This window comes from Pholis gunnellus, assembly GCF_910591455.1.
Source record: "Pholis gunnellus genome assembly, chromosome: 20".
In the NCBI taxonomy this organism is placed as follows: domain Eukaryota; kingdom Metazoa; phylum Chordata; class Actinopteri; order Perciformes; family Pholidae; genus Pholis; species Pholis gunnellus.
In genome coordinates, this window is record NC_136547.1 from 4,773,162 (window position 1) to 4,790,762 (window position 17,601).

At 43.0% G+C, this 17,601-nt stretch overlaps 1 protein-coding gene across 3 annotated transcripts in view; it reads right to left on the minus strand.

Annotated features, from left to right (window-relative positions):
• The window catches only part of slc12a7b (solute carrier family 12 member 7b), a 65,199-nt gene extending 58,315 nt beyond the window's left edge, over positions 1 to 6,884 (minus strand). For all 3 annotated transcript variants that reach the window (XM_079181247.1, XM_079181245.1, XM_079181244.1), the window contains exon 1: positions 6,659 to 6,884. In XM_079181247.1, the coding sequence (XP_079037373.1) occupies positions 6,659 to 6,866 (208 nt within the window). In that variant the 5' untranslated portion in view covers positions 6,867 to 6,884. The remainder of the gene's footprint in view (positions 1 to 6,658) is intronic.
• Between the last annotated feature and the right edge of the window lie 10,717 nt (positions 6,885 to 17,601).

Consider the following 17,601-nt stretch of genomic DNA (forward strand, 5'->3'; position numbering starts at 1 on the left):
CCCACCGACGCCACGACCAACTGTACATAGCTGTCCCCCCCCCCCCCTGCATAAACCCGGGGTGGACACAATAATATGAACACCATCAGAATCGAACGCAGAAAAGAAACGCATGATTCTGGTTGAGACAGTATAACAGAACAACATTTGGCTTCAATTTGTCTACAACACTATTTATTGCAATAGCAAAGGCAATAAGGCTAAAATGAGTCACTGTAAATGCCTTACTTAGACGTCCACATGCTGCTGACCGAGAGCCGGAAAGCCCCCACGACTACCAACAAACAGCAAGTGTAGAGAACCTCCAGGGGGAAAACATGTTCAGTAGCTTTTCCCACGACGTCTGTTCAGTGTCCATAGCAGCGGCTTCCAGCTGCTGGAAAATTGTTCCCGTTATCAATGTGGCCACACGCATTGTGTGACTGAAATAAACACTGGCATACCTTGTATGTACAGAGCATAAGAAGAGATAAGAACAGGATTTCAGGTTGATTCCTGACCCAGTCAGTCCAGTGCATTGATTCATAGTATTTAGGGATGTCCCGATCAAGGCTTTTAGGCCCCGATCTCCTTTTGAGTCCTTAAATGCTGGGTGTCGTCAAATCTGATATTTACCTAAATGTTGATTAAATATGTATCTGAGCAACAGCTATAGCTTATGAATTTCACACGCCTTATTTTTCATTCGCAACTTGGTTCTGGTTCAAAGATATTAAATAAACTGGGATTATTGAGATGATGGGGGTGAAAGTTTAACTGGAGAATGGGACTGAAATGTGACGCGATCAGAGAGACGATGTATCACTCTGTTGGATTTGTTGGAACTACACAAACGCTGATCTTTGGCCATGTACATGTACGGGCTGCAGAGAGCACATCAACCAGACAACAGACAAGTTTCCTTTTGGCCTGTTATCAAGTTACTCATGGAATAAGATTCATGGTCAGCCGCTGTCAACGTTTAACCGGCAAATGTGATGGTCAGTGCTTCCTGAATGTTTTGTACACAGATCTTTGCTAATAAGAAAGAGAGAGGAGAAATGACTCATGATTCATTAGTGTTCATTAACAAATCTGTGTATTTGTCTCAATCATAGACTGTTTATAAGAAGTGGACGTAGTCATCGTGACGTCACACATTGGTTTGTGGACTGTCGTTATGAAACCTCGAGCTCGGCAATTTTGCCGTTGTTTATTTCTTAACCAATGAACCAAAGTTACTATATTTGGAATGCGAAGGATTTACATAGAGATGCTGTATACGGCTCTGGTAGCGGCAGTAAGCCACAGTAAGCCCGCCTTAAAGCATACTTGTTGACAGCTGTGACCTAAGCTGCACTTCCATCCGATTGTCGTGAATTTTAAGCAGACTTTTAAAATGTTGCAAATAAGAAATGCAAATTAGGTGCATTTCCACCAACTGGTGGCGAATAAACTACTGTAGTTGCATAGTTTGGTCAGAAGTTAGCAGCATAGGCTACGCTTTACGCATGGCTGTAATCTGCCAATAAACAGATTAGAAGAAGTAGAGGTCGCCAACCAGAAACAAAACAAGACTATGAGAGGAAAATGGAGAGAAGTCTTTTTTAGGAATTAGGTATTAATTGTTCTTTCATGTCGGCTAGTATTGGCCATGTTTAACGCTGTCTTGAGACAAAGACGATATATATATATATATATATATATATATATACACGAGAAGACGCAGAAAGCGGGAAGAGCTGACCAGTCATGCCAGTTAAACGTTCGCGACATCAGAATTTATTTGGCAACTCATCGACTCTTTAATCTAATTTTCCCTTTTCATCACAGCTTTTCTAATGTGCTACTTCAACATAAAACGCAGCTATTGTGTCAAACTATCCTTCTGTTGGTAAAAGGAAAAAAGCAAACGGAAGCAGCAGAGTTTTAAAGGTACTAATATCTACAGAAAACTGTGTCTGAAGAGTCGTGACAGGAGAAGGCAGATACAAAACTATTCTCGACTAATTTAGAAATTCTAATTGATATGTGGTACCTGAATGTGATGTGTATCTGCTTAAAGTAACAAAGTGACTTACAGTTTAGATTGGAGCCAGTTAACAAAAACTTTCAACAGCTAGATTAGATAAAGCAGTGACTCACGAATTGTGAGAAAAGATAAACGTGTCCCTGCATACCTTTGGATCAGGATTGAGTAAAAGTGCATTTGCGGCTGAAATTGACACTGAAAGACTCCCTTTCTTGCGTTTCTTCCCATCGGGGAGGTTAAACTTGCATTATAATAAGTACACTGATGTTGATGAAAAGGCCATTTCTCAGTATTGGGCTAAACTGTGCCGGCGTGTATTTCCCAAAAGAGGAGGAAAGTTCTGTGAAAACCCTTCTGTCTGCCCAGAGAGGTACACGCCCTTTTCTCCTGAGCGTTGCATGTAAGTAAGGAGCAACTGGAACAAACATCCCACATTGCAGGAGCAGAGAGGGTGCTGGACGCCGGGGCCCAGTTGGTGTCTGTGTGCCGGCTTGCTCCAAATAAAGCAGAGGGCAGCACATGATAGCCCAAGGTGCATGCCTTTTTAAACATGCGGGCGCACGCACACGCGTGCCAACGTCGTGTGCGTGGTGAGGACATTCAGAAACCTAACCCGCTCATGCTGCAGCCGCCACAAACCACTGACAATGCTTCTGTATTTACTGTGGGACCTCTGGCTCCACCTGAGCCATAGTGCCCTTCTCTCTCTGTTCTTGCGTTGCATCTGGAGCCAGAGAGTAGTATAACACGGAAAGTATTCAGACCCCTTTAAAATGTTCACTCTTTGTTTCATTGCAGCCATTTGCTAAAATCAAAAAAGTTCATTTTATTTCTCATTAATGTACACTCAGCACCCCATCTTGACAGAAAAAAACAGAAATGTAGAAATGTTTGCAAATTTATTAAAAAAGAAAAACTGAAATATCACATGGTCATAAGTATTCAGACCCTTTGCTGTGACACTCATATTGTTGACAGTTTGTTGACTCAAAACATTCTAATTAACTTTCATGAACTGAAAACACACCGTGAAAGGGACAACTCCCAGAACGGACACCGTGGTAGCAACATGTCAATCACAGTAGCCCCGCCCTAAAGCATCCCCTGCTTCATGGTCTGTTTGAATCTAAATGGACCATAATGTACTAAATGAACATCATACTGTATTGCAGAAGAATTGAAACTAGAGATTGAGACCATAAACTCATGTTTACAATGTTTACTGAGGTAATAAATCAAGAGAGAAGTAGAGTCATTTTCTCATAGACTTCTATACAACCAGAGGAGTCGCCCCCTGCTGGTCAGTAGAGAGAATGCAGGTTTAAGGTACTCCTGCATTGGCTTCAGGGTTCAGACCCGGAGGTGGCTGCCTGGGACTGTCAGAGGGATAGATTGACAGTTTCTTCCCCGAGTGTTGCCAACGTTTAAATCCTCCACCTTTTGGAGACCCGTATCCCTGTCGAACCTCATTCATCTTTCACTGCCTGCTTAATCTCTCATAAATCCAAATGTAATCTCAGTCATCCTACGTACCTGAGGCGAGCATCATCTGTTGTACCCTGAAAGCTCTTCATGTGATTTCAATATATATTCATTACGTCTCTTGTTAAGACACTGTGCTTACAGAGCATTCTAGTTCAAACACGTACAGTACATTCTTAGAATGTGTACAATATACTTTATACATCAAGCCTTGCTCATTCATTCATTTCCTCTTCTCACAGCTTGGCCTCTGCTTCACACAACAAGGAACAAGCACATCGCCTGGAAGGCTCTAACAGAAGAGCAACACATTCAGACAACACCATCTTCTTTTCTACAATTTCCACATCTTCATAACCGCTTCTTCCTCTTTACAGTCTGTTACTTAATCTCCTCCTATACATGTGTTGAGCAACCTCAATGGCAAGGGTAACACAATGTTCCTGTTCAGCCAGACTTTCGAATATGTTACTATTGATCGCATAACACTCCCCCCCCGTCCCCCAGTCACACACACACTCCACCGCACTGCTTATCAGTGACCTACGAATGTGAAGAAAACCTTTCTGTATGCTTTAGATCCCCGCCATCAATCATCTTTAGATGCTTCGTTAGAGACAATCTACTTAATAAACTCTGTCCTGACACAGAAAAGTAAAAAAATAAAGAAATGAAGGAAGAATCTTTTCGTACAGCCTGTTGGTACTTAGATATGTGCTCTGTGTTACTAAACTAAGGCTGGGTCAGCAAATCTAGGTTTGAAATGAGTAAATCCAGATTCAAAAATAAGCAGGGCTCTGTTACTTGTTGGCCAAATTAACGGAGCAATATGAAGATAAAACAACAGACAACCGCATAGTAAGATAAAAAAAAGACTGCATGTTGGTCCAATCTTCCTGTTCAGCTCTAAAACTGTTTCCTTGCTAAACTGGTATCTTGAGAGGAAATCAGCAGCAACAGTTCCTTCATTTTCTTCAAGGAACTTCATTATTCTGCTCAATCCATCTTAAAAAAGGCAGCCACTTAAAAAAGAAAAAGAAGCTAAACCTCCTGCAGTGTAAGTTTAAAGTTAATACTGGTTTAACGTTTTGGTGCAACAGAATTAAATGTAATCTAGGTTTATAGTAAAAAATGGAAACTGACGTTTAAAGACGGGTTTAAATTGAATCGGATAGTTTTAAAAGGTCTGTGCAACGTGATTTTAGCTTAAACCACGATTTAAACAGGTTTTTAAATGAATCCTTGTTGATACAACCCGGCCTAAGAGGCTGTGAAGGAAAAAGCTTGACCAACCATTATCTAAAAATTGTCTACTCTTTATTATCTGCCATGGTTATCAAATTCATCATCCAGGAATGTAATTAAGCAGACGCATCCAGTAGCTACCAGTAAATAGGTTACAGCTAAACAAGTCCGCCTGCCATCAGTCCTGTATTGATCGTAGTACAATGAGTGCAGTGAAGGAAGGACCTGAGGATAACGACAACGGGGGCAAACAGCTCCCTAAACAAAGCGTCAACATTTAATAATGGTTTAATAGCAGCCGTCTTCCAAAACACAAAGACGTTCAACGTAGAGGACATTGCCGTCTTCCGCTCCTATGGTTCGGTTAGGTTGGGTCCAATGAAGAGGACAAATGTCCCCACAGGCTTGAATAACTTAATCAACTGTGTCTATCATAACTGCTAACACACAAAATACTCTGTCACCGTCTAGCTGAGAGACACGCGAGGCCAAGGCCCGCTCACACCCGTCTTCTTTTTAGAAACTTAATCATATAAGACATATAACACATTAGTACTCATCTCATTTCGGGACTCTAAATCACCATCAGTAGCTGTACTTGGGCCAGGGACTGACTTGTCCTCCCCCAGCATCTTGTACTGGCCCTGGGCCCAGTGTGACATTTTGCTGCTGGACATACATCAACAGCAACACCTTCATGCTTTCGCCATGATTCATCAGCAGTACAGTGCAATCGCCAGAGATCTTTCATCCATTCTTTTCCTCTTTTTCTTTTCCTTACTGGTCAAAACTTCGATTCGTCGTCGCCTTTTTTTTTATCATTTTACTGTGACGCATGAAAAAGTCTGCGTGAAATATAATGTAAATGGAAAGTAGAGACCCATGTTTATCAGAACAAACTATATTCAAAGGAAACCACACGTTTAAAAAGAGGCCCATCTTTGCAGCTCGGCACAGTGGTGCCCTAACTATTGACAATCAATACACACAAGAAGAGATTGTCCACACACACACACACACACACACACACACACACACACACACACACACACACACACACACACACACACACACACACACACACACACACACTGTAGGCCTACTGTAAATTAGCACGCTGGCTCGGCCAGTGTGCCAGGCAATTATTCCAGAACCGTCCATCCCTCAACCTGTTGCTATAGAAGCACCTTGTTTGTGAGCAGCTGGTTGAACAGGGCTTCAGAATTAGGCCTGCAGACACTAGTAGCTATGATACTGCTGCAGCAGTGAACCTACAGTGGATTTCAAGTGAATACAGTGGACTATGTTATGTCATATGTAAAGTTATAATGTTCTCTAAAAAAATAAAAACCCATAGTTACAAAGATACAAAGTACCACTTTGTATGACAGAGCAGGCACAACTTTTGATGATTATTTGAACACCAACGTTTCTTTTGTGTGTTCTACATTATTTAAGAGTCAAATAGTGTTACTTACACTATTTAAAAAAGGGAACAAAAAGTGACAAAACCTAGTTTTAGCAACAAGTCTTTCCTGCCCGGTGTATACTTAGTAACGCTAGTAAATAGAAAACTAACGTTAAGGTGAGGCACACATTTTATGTTAATTTAAATATTTCGTTTTAAACTAGCAAAACCTTCTACTGCCTTGTCTGTAATGTGCCAATATTTTACATTTTACATTTTCACAACAACTTAACATGAAGATTTTACGGCACTTTTAAAAAAAACTTTTGTGTGATTCATATGAACTCTAGGTGTGTCTGTTTTGGGCGCCTCTTGTTTTTGGGGGTACTGACGCACACGTACTTAGCGCTAACTAGAGGAGGACAAACAAGTGAAACGCGACAGCTAATCCTCTGGTAGATAAACGAGATAAGAAGTGGGACACGGGAGTTTGTGACCGGCAGCTGTCTTACCGTACTTGTTGGGCTCCCTGTTGTACTTCAGGATAGGCACCACAGCGTTGGGGTCCTCCTGCGGTTCGAACACGGAGTCCTCTCCCGCATCTTTTTCCTCCACCACGGAGTCCAGCGCCGGGTCAGAGACGACCGCGTCCGAGTGGTCCTCCACGCCGGTGTTCCCAACTCCTCTGTCAACCGGGACCACCACAAATCTTTCGCCCATGTCACTCCCCTCTTGTCGCACTTTAAATGGAGGGGGGGGGGAGGACACACCGTCCGGCTTCCTCTGCGGTTCACACTAAGTGAGGGCGAACACTGGAGTGGACGGCGTTCTACGGAACACACGCGCTCACGGGCTGATCGGAGGATTAATTACAGTAGAGAAGTTCCCGCCCCTGGCCTTCGCTTATTGGTTGAGAGGGCCAAGGAGCGCTGTCGATCACACCCAGCAAGCAAATCACAGTGCTTACAAATTGTAAACTGTGGCATGAGCGATTTCTAAGTTTTGCATCAACTTATTAATGGTACCTTCCAAATATATATATTTTTTATTATTAAAAAAACTCACTTCCTTATACTGTTTCAGCAAAATATTTTCCAGTCATCAAATATTTTTAATTAATGTCAAACCAGTACAAATACTTTATCTTAACTCGAAACAAACTCTGAAGTATTTATAAAATATATAAATTCTTGATTATGGCTTTCGAATTGTGCATGTGAGACGGTGCCCTGATGTCACACTAAACCCATTACAAGCTTCTTCAATGGTCTCAAAATGACGGGCTAATTAACACTCCCTCTGCACATCCTCCACTATCAACAGCCTGCCACGGAAACTTAATAAATAATTCCAATTTTAAAAGCAGTAATGGTTTAGTCATTTGCCAACACCTCGCCATAACAACTTTGGTATGTTACGGCTTAGAATAAATGGTTTGTCAATAACTCAGGATAGGATGACCTCTCATGTTTCCAGGCAGGTTTTGACACATACTGTAGTCTACAGTGACAGGCCTCAGAACTCCTTGTTACCCAAATACATACTTTAAAGCATAGGGCACTCCTTCAAGCATTCTCCAAATGTTCAATACACACAATTACAGCATGTGTATATCTATAATATCTGCTTTGAATTTGGACGCTTTTCTTTCTCTGTTGGTCTCATAAAAAAACTAAAACATTTGATTATCTGGTGCTGGAAATCCCAGATCAAGATCACCAACCCAATTTAATGAATGTGTTCGACAAATTCAAGGGGAATCCATTCACACGTCCCTCTGATGAATAAAGTCGGAGGGTTGAAAACATACCCCCATCACGTGAATTACGCAAGCAGCTGCATTGTTAAATACAACAGGTTGTTTCAACTGTAACACGCCATAACAAGACAGTTCCTTGCAATGGTGTCATGGTAAATACAAATATAGTTTAGCACAAAGCCTATTGGCTTTTTAGACAGACCACTCAATTGTTTTTGATATAATAAAACAGCCCACCCCAATGCAACTCACACGTCAGCGTGATGAATCCATAAAACTGAATGAATATTGAATGACATTTTCCTCGACATTGCCCATGAATCTCTAAGATGGGACACTACCTATTGTTGTCAGAAGGGTGACCAGGGGTGGCACAGACCCCCTGGTATCTCAGACCTGGAAACAAAGGGACTTCAAATGATCACAAAGAGCCATAAAATGACTATAATGAGATGCAAAATAAGATGCAAAATGACTGCAAAGACACACAAAAGTATCACAACAAGACACAAAATGAGACATGACACAAAACAACTACAAAAACACACAAAATGACTTAAAAGAGAAACAAACTGACTACAAAGCGACACAACATGACAGCCAAGCGACACAAAGACACGCAAAAGCTGCAAAGAGACCCGAAATGTGCATAAGACACATTATGAAAGAGAAACAAAAAGAGTACAAAACACACAAAACAACTATAAAGAGACACATAATGACCACAAATAGATGCAAAACTACAGTAAGATGCACAATGACTACAAAGAGACACAAAACAACTACAAAGGGACGTAAAATGACAAAAAACCCACAAATAATGTAGAGTTTATTATTGCCAAGGACCACGGCTTTACTTGAAACACATTTTTACTGAAACAGTTTCTAAACCCACCCCTGATTGCTGTGTGTTTGCCCTGTCTATTATTAGCCCCTGCTCGCACATCAACCATGTCAAATACTCTGCCACTTACTGTGGTTGAACTCCAGGAGACCACTCAGACAGTAATTGCTTAAAGGGTGTAACGTGGACAGCTAAAATAGACAGCTGGCAGGACAGTTGGATGACCGAGGGGCTGGGAGGGTGAGGGGTGGTGGGGGTGGGTGGCTGTGTTGAGTAACAGTCGATTCATTTCAGCTCATTTCACCTGATAAAAATGACAAAAGAGTCACGGGAAAGTGCTTTACATGAGAAAGTTCACTTTTAAACGTTACAAATGGAGGGCTGTGCCTTTGGTTTACTTGACTGACAGAGTCATTTGTTCTCCTCCACGTCCATGCTGTTTTACTTATCCTTTGCTCCTCAGGGTGACTTGTAGTCTGGACAAAATGAAATGCAGATTACCATTTTTTCTTTTTCTTTAAAGCTGGGTGAGACCAGATGTGGCCTTTACAGCACAATCACAGCTGTTAGGGATGACTGACGTCAGCCTTCATCTCTGAGCCTTCTTCATCATTCCCTTCAGTAAAGCAGATGATGGAGATCCAATTCTGAAGAGAAGAAAGAAAAACGTGACACATTTGTTGGGTTGTTGTAACTGACATTCATGTGAAGTGTCTAGTGCTTTTGAAAAGCACTAGACACTAAATTGATTTCCTACAGCACTGGTAGAGCAGGGCCGTCCTTTAATCAGAGGATCGGCCGTTTGATCCCCGGCTCCACCATGACATGTGTTAAAGTGCTGTGAGTGGTCAGAAGACTAGAGAAGCGCTGTACAAGTAGTCCATTTACCAATAAAAGACATTGCTTGATCAAAGTAGTTATTCTTTTCTGATTCATAATATATATATATATATATATACGTATATATTAACGGAACATGTCAAGGGGAAAGGTAACAATGGAGATTATATATGACTTGCCTTTTCAAAAAATGTCTCATCATTTTGATTTAGTTAATAATCAGACTTTTGATTTACAATGTCAAAGTTTGACTTTTACTCATTAAGACAAAAACGTTGACTTATCATGACCATCTTGTCAGAAGTGGGCTTCCGTAGGATCCTGAATCAACAGGTCATTATTATTGCATTGATGGAGCCTGATAAAGTGAATTTCTTTGTTACAAGAGCATTTCTTTTGGTTGTTTCCTTATCCAAATATAATAAATACTTTTGTACATTTGCTTGACTACATCAGCTATGAAAATAAACGGAATATTGAATCCATACTGTCATTTAGAATTTTAAAAAATCACTTAAGTTTGATTATTATTAGTATTCTTGTAAATTTCACTTTCCCCCGACCCATGGAGGGACAGAAAAGAGTAGGTTTCGTATTGACTTCTCATGATTAGTCTTGGCTCATTAGAAGTATAGAGCCACAGTCGACAAACAGTCTCCTCACATCTGTCTCTGTTGTCATAGAGACCGTCCTCTGGGAGGGAACTGAACAAACTGGCTGCTGAGGTGAAGTTGTTGTCAGGGTGCTGCACTCAGATTTAGCCCTATGGAACTGGCACATCATTATCTGTATATGTTCTCTTTGCAAGTCACACCATTCTAATTGTAAAAACATTTTAAAGCTGAGTCTACTCTAAGCATCGCTCACAGACCCTCTTTGAATTCAGTATCAGAACTGAGACTAAATCCAGAGTGGGTAGGGCGATACAGTTTTCTCCACGGCAGCACTCCCGGGGGTTTACGTCGGTCTGCTTCAGCTGTGTTTGGGTGAATACTGGAGCCAGCGATGCGTGCCCTGAGCTTCCGTGTATGTGGGTCAGCGCTGTATGAAAGGGAAGCCCTTATTGTGAAATGGGTCTGCCGTGTCATTGTGCTCCCCCTGTCACAACAGACGGCGTCGGGTCACCGGCGGCACATCCCGGGCTCCCCAGTCTGAACATTATCTCAGAGGGGACCGTGATGTAAGAGTGTGTGGAGACGCTGCGAGGAGCCGAGGCCCCAGCTGCCACGCCTACACGTGTTGGGAAGGCTTCATCCTATTTAGGATTTACAAAATAACACATATGTTGACACACATTCTCTCTTTGCTTTTTTTGTGTATCATGAACTTAAGATTTTGTTTCAGGTAATAGCTTAAATTGATCCTGTGTGATGAGGAAATTCGACAGCTTGTTCATTTATTTAACATTAAGCTTCTGGATGAACCAGCAAATGCATTGACACAAAAACAGTAACAGCTTTGTTTATTTAAAAGCATTTTAAATAATACATTTTAAAGTTTTTGTCGACAGCTAAAACTGTGATGATTCTTTAGCTAAACAGATAACAAACAATTGACAATATAACAGTAGTGATCATATAAAATTGTATTTTTATACTAAAGTGTGGATTTCCCTGTTTCCATGTTCAAGACATTTGAAGTAGTCACCTTCTGCTCTGTCAGGTTTTTTTAGCTGCTTCATATAAATATGTCATGCCCAAAGACTTGATCACGGTCTCCAAATGAATGTGCAGAATTTCTTCACGAGTCTTTTATGCAGCAGTACACCTTTATGCAGCATGAGGGAGCCTGAATGTATGTATTGTTCTGATAATTGTAGTCTACTTATAACATTGAATCAAATATGAAAGGCTAGCGTACATTCTGTTTGTTTAACCGATGAGAGGAAATGAAAAGAATGAGATAGCCTGAAAATAGTCTCACACTCATGCAACATAAATATTTTATATATATTTCAATTGTTAAATATTTTTTGGGCTACGAATGTGCGACTATTTGCACTCCTTTACACTTGTGATTTCACTGTGGTCAGCACCTCTCCAACACCGGTGTGTGTTTCCCTACTCTGTCATCCAAGTACATGTTTACAATAACAAATTTAAATGTATTAAATGAATATATCTTCTAAATGGCTGGTTTACCTGTTCAAGATGATATAAGGTGACGTGGAAATGGTTGGAAAAAAACGTCCGTTGACTTCTTCTCATGAGTTATAGATAAGGCCCTCTGTGAATTTCTTTTCAATATGGGTCCCCAGAAAAAAAGTTTGGGAGACACTGATTGAACTAAATGAATAATTGGATAAAAATAAGTGTAGTTGGGGGAGAATCCGACCTGTGGCCCTTTGCCCCCCCCCCCCCATTTCCAGTCTACCTGTCCTATCTAAGGCAAAAATGGCAAACAAAACCATAAAGAATGAAACTAAGCTGATTTCTTTGTTCATAAAAACCTTTTAACCCTACATGGAATGTTATGATCATTGGTTGAACAATAGGATGAATAGATTTTTTTAAATGTGATTTTATTGAATGTGTAAAGCAGCTATGATAGCGGATGAAAGGTTGTTCAGAAAACACGTTGAAGCGCAGAGGCAGCGATTACAGAGGAGGTAGGAGATATTAACGGGACTTGTTTTCGTCTGCGTGCAGATGGCACGCCCTTAGTAACGAGATCCCACAGGCTGCACCATCCATAAGGGACAGATGTGTGTGTGTGTGTGTGAGAGAATATGAGTGCATTTACATCTGGACTTGTGTCATACAGTCACATTGCATGTGTGTGTGACAGTAACCATATGTACAGTGTGTTTAGGTGAATCACAGCTGCGTGAGTCAGCGACAGCCGGGTAGCTAAAACATGAAAGATGACGGTTCCGTCATGATGCAGACCAAATGGTAGAAATAGATGTGGACTTTTTAAATTAGATTTCTTTACAGCTTTAATAATATTGGATTCATGAAATTATTATCTAACCTATCATAATCCTAATGTTGGAACATAGCAAGCCTCATGAAACTGTTCTTTGTTTGTAAAGTGTCATATTTAGAGAAGAAAAAGTTAAAAAAAAGTAGATTTATTGTGCTGAACTATAGGTAGAAATCCAACACCAGTGGGCGTTATTACTATGTTTAAAAAAACAAATGGACACTGCAAATTGTAAGTCACTATGCAATAACAACACCACTCTTGCTTTTTGCGTGTCAGTTCACACCACGTAGTCTGTTTGGATGGGTCATACAAACACAGGACTTTCAATGAGGAGAGCGGTGCTCCAGTCCCAAAGTGTTGTTGAGTAAATTTGAAGTTACGTTAGTGATGTTTTTGATGCGTTTTCCATATTTATGTTGCGATGTTTATGTTTAACTTTCAGTATACGTACATATTTTAAGAGTGGTTCAACAGTACAGAACACACTCCTTGAGCAGCTGCTTTCTAAGAAATACAACAGAATCTGTTTGTCTGGTGTTTGTCTGATGGATCCATACAGCTCAATTACATTTTTAATATAAATTAACATTTGTAATAACTGCTACAGCATTCTGATTTCCTGCTGCGCAGAGTGCGAGTAATTTTCCACACAGTGGAGTTGGGGAACTTGCTGAGACAAAGTTGCCCTGGATTACATGCATAAATCATTTCCCTGTCAATGTAACATCCCGTTAGTTTAATCGTGTCTCTGTGTCTATGTCTATATATGTGTGTGTGTGTGTGTTCCCCTACTGACCTGCCCGGTCCACCCAGCTGCCTCCAATCTTCCCATCACCCCACTCCGATATATATTCCCCTGCTTTCCCCGCTCCGGTTGTCAGATCGTCATTGTTCGTCCCCTTGTGCTCCTTGTGTGTCCCGTGCTGTTCCCTCGTGTGGATTCAATGATTTTTGCCTTTGCCTTTTTGTTTGTTTTTTGCTCGCTCCCGTTTGGAGTCGCTTTAAGTTTTGTTTATTTCTCTTCTGATGACCAGTACAAATTCTTATTTCTAAACTTCACCTCGTCTCCAGTGTCGGTCTCTGCTCATGAGTCTTAGCCCAGCCCTGAACCTTGACAGTACGATCTGACCATGACGGACTCAGCAGAGGACAGCTCCGTGCGTTACGCTCTCCAGTCGCAAGGAAAGAGGCTGTATGACCACGAACAGTTGCTCTCCGGGTTGAACAGCGGGGTCCAGGAGCTTCACGATCGCAAGAATGTGTTTCAAGCCGCTATGATGGACCAGCTGCGGGATCTCAGCCTCCAGACGCAGCAGGTGCTCGCCAGCCTCAACCCTCAGTCGCCGGCGGAGCCAGCACCGCCAGATCCAGCACCGCCAGATCCAGCACCGCCAGATCCAGCACCGCCAGATCCACCGGTCCCCGTGGCTCCGGTGACTGCACCCCACTCGCACCACGAACCCCGAGTGCCACACATTGAGAGGTACAAGGCCGACGCTGCAACATGTTGCTCTTTTCTGTCACTCTGCTCACTTACCTTCGACCTCCAGCCCTTGTCCTACCCCACCCAACGGTCCAGGCTGGCGTTCATCATTACCAACCTCTCAGGGAGGGCACGAGAATGGGCTATAGCAGAGTGGGTCAATCGATCTGCCATTTGCGGCTCTGTTTTGGACTTTTCCGGGGCCCTAAGAAGGGTGTTCGACCACGGCGTTCCGGGTAGTGAAGCGGCCCGGGGACTTTTTTCTCTCCAACAGGGGAGCAGCCGGGCGGCTGATTATGCCATTCGCTTCCACACCCTAGCAGCGGACAGCCAGTGGAACTTTCCATCTCTGGCAGACGCCTTCTGGTTTGGACTCTCTGAGGAGATTAAAGATCAATTGGCACCTCTTGATTTACCCACAGACCTGGAGGCCTTGGTAGCTCTGGTTGTCAAGATTGATAACCGGCTTCATGGGAGAAGGATGGAGAGACGCCAGGCCGAGAGGAGACCTCCCGGGCCCTGGGGGCAGTCCTCTCCACCACTTCAGCCAGACCAACGCCCTAGTTCCGGAACTGGCAGTATTTATCGATTCAGCAGCAGATGAGAGCTTCGTCGATCAGGGGTCGGCAGAGCAACTCCAGCTACTGTTGGAGCCCCTCGAGGTCCCCCTATTTGCCAACGCCTTAGACGGCCGCCTGCTCTGTCGTGTGACTCATCGCACCCCACCTCTAGGCCTCCTCATGTCAGGTAACCATTTTGAACATCTTATCTTCCATGTCATCGATTCACCTCAGTTACCCATCATTCTTCCCTGATTATCCCTCATTATCGCTCATTACAGAAACACAACCCGACCATTAACTGGCTTACGGGGTCCATAGTGGGGTGGAGTACCTCATCTTGTCTCACATCTGCCTCCCCTAATGTGCCTTCCAAGTCTCCTGGCTCCTTTGCAGCTACTACGGACCTCTCTGGGGTTCCCCCCATATACCTGGACCTCAGGGAGGTGTTCGAGAAAGACCCATGCCACCTCCATACCCCCTCACTGTCCCTACGACTGCGCCATCGACCTCCTCGCCGGGACCTCCCCTCCCAAGGGACGCCTCTACTCGCTATCTGCCCCGGAGAGGGAGGCGATGAGCCAGTACATCAAGAACTCCCTGGACTCTGGTATCATTCGCCCCTCCTCGTCCCCAGCAGGAGCTGGTTTCTTCTTTGTGGGTAAGAAGGACAAGACACTACGTCCCTGCATCGACTACCGTGGCCTCAACGACATCGCCGTTAAGAACAGATACCTCCTCCCACTCATTTCCTCTGCTTTTGAGCTATTGCAGGGGGCCTCCATCTTCACTAAGCTCGATCTGAGAAATGCTTATCACCTTGTCAGAATCAAGGAGGGGACGAGTGGAAGACAGCTTTCAATACTCCCAGTGGCCACTATGAGTACTGGGTTATACCATTTGGTCTCACTAACGCTCCAGCTGTATTTCAGGCCCTAGTGAATGATGTTCTAAGGGACATGTTGAATATATTTGTTTGTTGGCAGCTTGATTTTTTCCAAAAGGAACATGAGCAGCATGTCCGGAGGGTTCTGCAGCGGGACAGTCAATCCTCGACACTTATGTAGATTGCCTACACAATCCGAGTCCAGCAAGGGAGTGGCGGACTCCGCCACTATTGTCTGTGCTGGTATAAGAAACTAAATCCCTCCTACACTCAGCCAAGCTCTCATCATTTACATCAGCGCAACGGTGTACCTTCAAGGATTTCAGCCAAGCGAATCATTTCTTGCATCGAGAACACCAGTATGGTTTCTCTCCGGTGTGAACGCGCCGGTGGTCCTTGCGACTGCTCAACAAGCTGAACCTCTTTTTGCACTGGTTACACTGGTACGGTTTCTCTCCGGTATGGACGCGCAGGTGCCTGGGGAAATGGCTCAAGTAGCTGAAACTCTTCCCACATTGGTCGCATGTGTGCGGTCCAGTGCAGCTACTTTTTCCATACAAGCTCCGGCTGCTGAAACGCTTCCTGCATTTGTTGCAGCAGCGCGGCGTTTCTTCAGCGTGGGTATGCAGGTGGGACTCATACCTGTTTAGTTGGCTGAAACTGCTGCCGCATCGCTCACAGAGGTAGTCCGTCTGCAGCGTGAGTGAGTCCATACCTCCTCAGACTACTAGACGGACAGAAACATTTCTGACAGCAATTTGCTGTTGATGCCATTTGTAATTAATGCACAACAGAGTCATGTGATACTCGCCACCCGTACAGTTTCTTGACTCTGAAGCCCTCTTCAAAGACATTGACAACATTGCTGGCTTCATCTGTTAAAGCGATGGCTTTTTGTCATTCAGGCATCGGTGACTTTTACATGAATGTTCCTTTAAGGAGAGTTCACCTGGTTTTTGCCACCTGGTGAACAAGACGGAGCAGAGAAAGAGAGAGAAAATTGTGTCTAAAGTCTGTTATGATAAAATGGAACAAGAGGGTTTTGTGTTCTTGTACACATTTTGTTGAGTTATCAAATTATTAGAGAGTGAATTTAGATTTAGATTCATTACAGTGAGGTATGTAGAAGACACGTCTCCCCTATCTACTGTATATTTATCCCGACCTCCCAATGGATGCCAGCAAGCAGGCAGGTAGAATTCTATCCGAACTTTTAACATGGTTTTCATCTGTTCCGTTGCAACTGCGCAGAGGTATGTCACACTTGACAACAAAGTCGTTGCTTGGGCAAGAGGGCACTGGCTAATTGCTGGTAACTATTGAGTTGCTGTGCTCAGGCGCTGATCAAATCAGTATCTCGATCAAGTCAACATAAATACCGGTCAATGACAAAATCTTCTCCATTAACGTCTTAAAGGACCATTCACAGAGAGGGTAAGGGGAAAATCTGCCACACTTAAGTTGGCGTGTGCGTTCAATGCTGCCAGCAGCAAAAGGTGGAAAGACTGGTCAATGTTCCGATCTCACCTCTTCCGAAGAACTCAATTAATCTCCTTATTGGTCAAAGTTAACCTCCTCCACATGCTTTTCTTCCCTTCAGCACATTTTAGTTCTGAAATCGTCAGATAAAGACATTAATAAGGATGCAGCTAGAGGTGTCTCTAGGTACTTATAGGCAAACTGCTAACCCCAATGTTTGAGTTTTATGGCTTTTACGAAGTGTTTGTTTTTGTTTTTACAAGGGAAATGACTTCATGAATGTAGCACAACTTTATGGTTTGGCGAATGTATGTCTGCTGAACCGCTTGAACTAATTTAACATTGAACATTTTAGGTTTCCATGCCACGTAATGTGTAATGTTACAATGCTGTTTCAACACAACAGCTGAAATGCTGACAAAGCTCGTAACTTCAACACGCAGGCCCAATCCCAGTGTCCTCCCTGAGGCCTTACACCCTAAACCCTCAAGGACTTACTGACGTCACCTGGTTGAGTGTGAGAGACTGTGAGGTCATGTTACTATGACAATGACTACAAATATGATGTACAATTGTGTGGTATTTATTTTATACTTTGTACTCCCTGATTTGAACGTCTTCCATGCTCTTTCCTCACAAGATGAGACGAGATTGTCAAATGATCTATTTACTAATT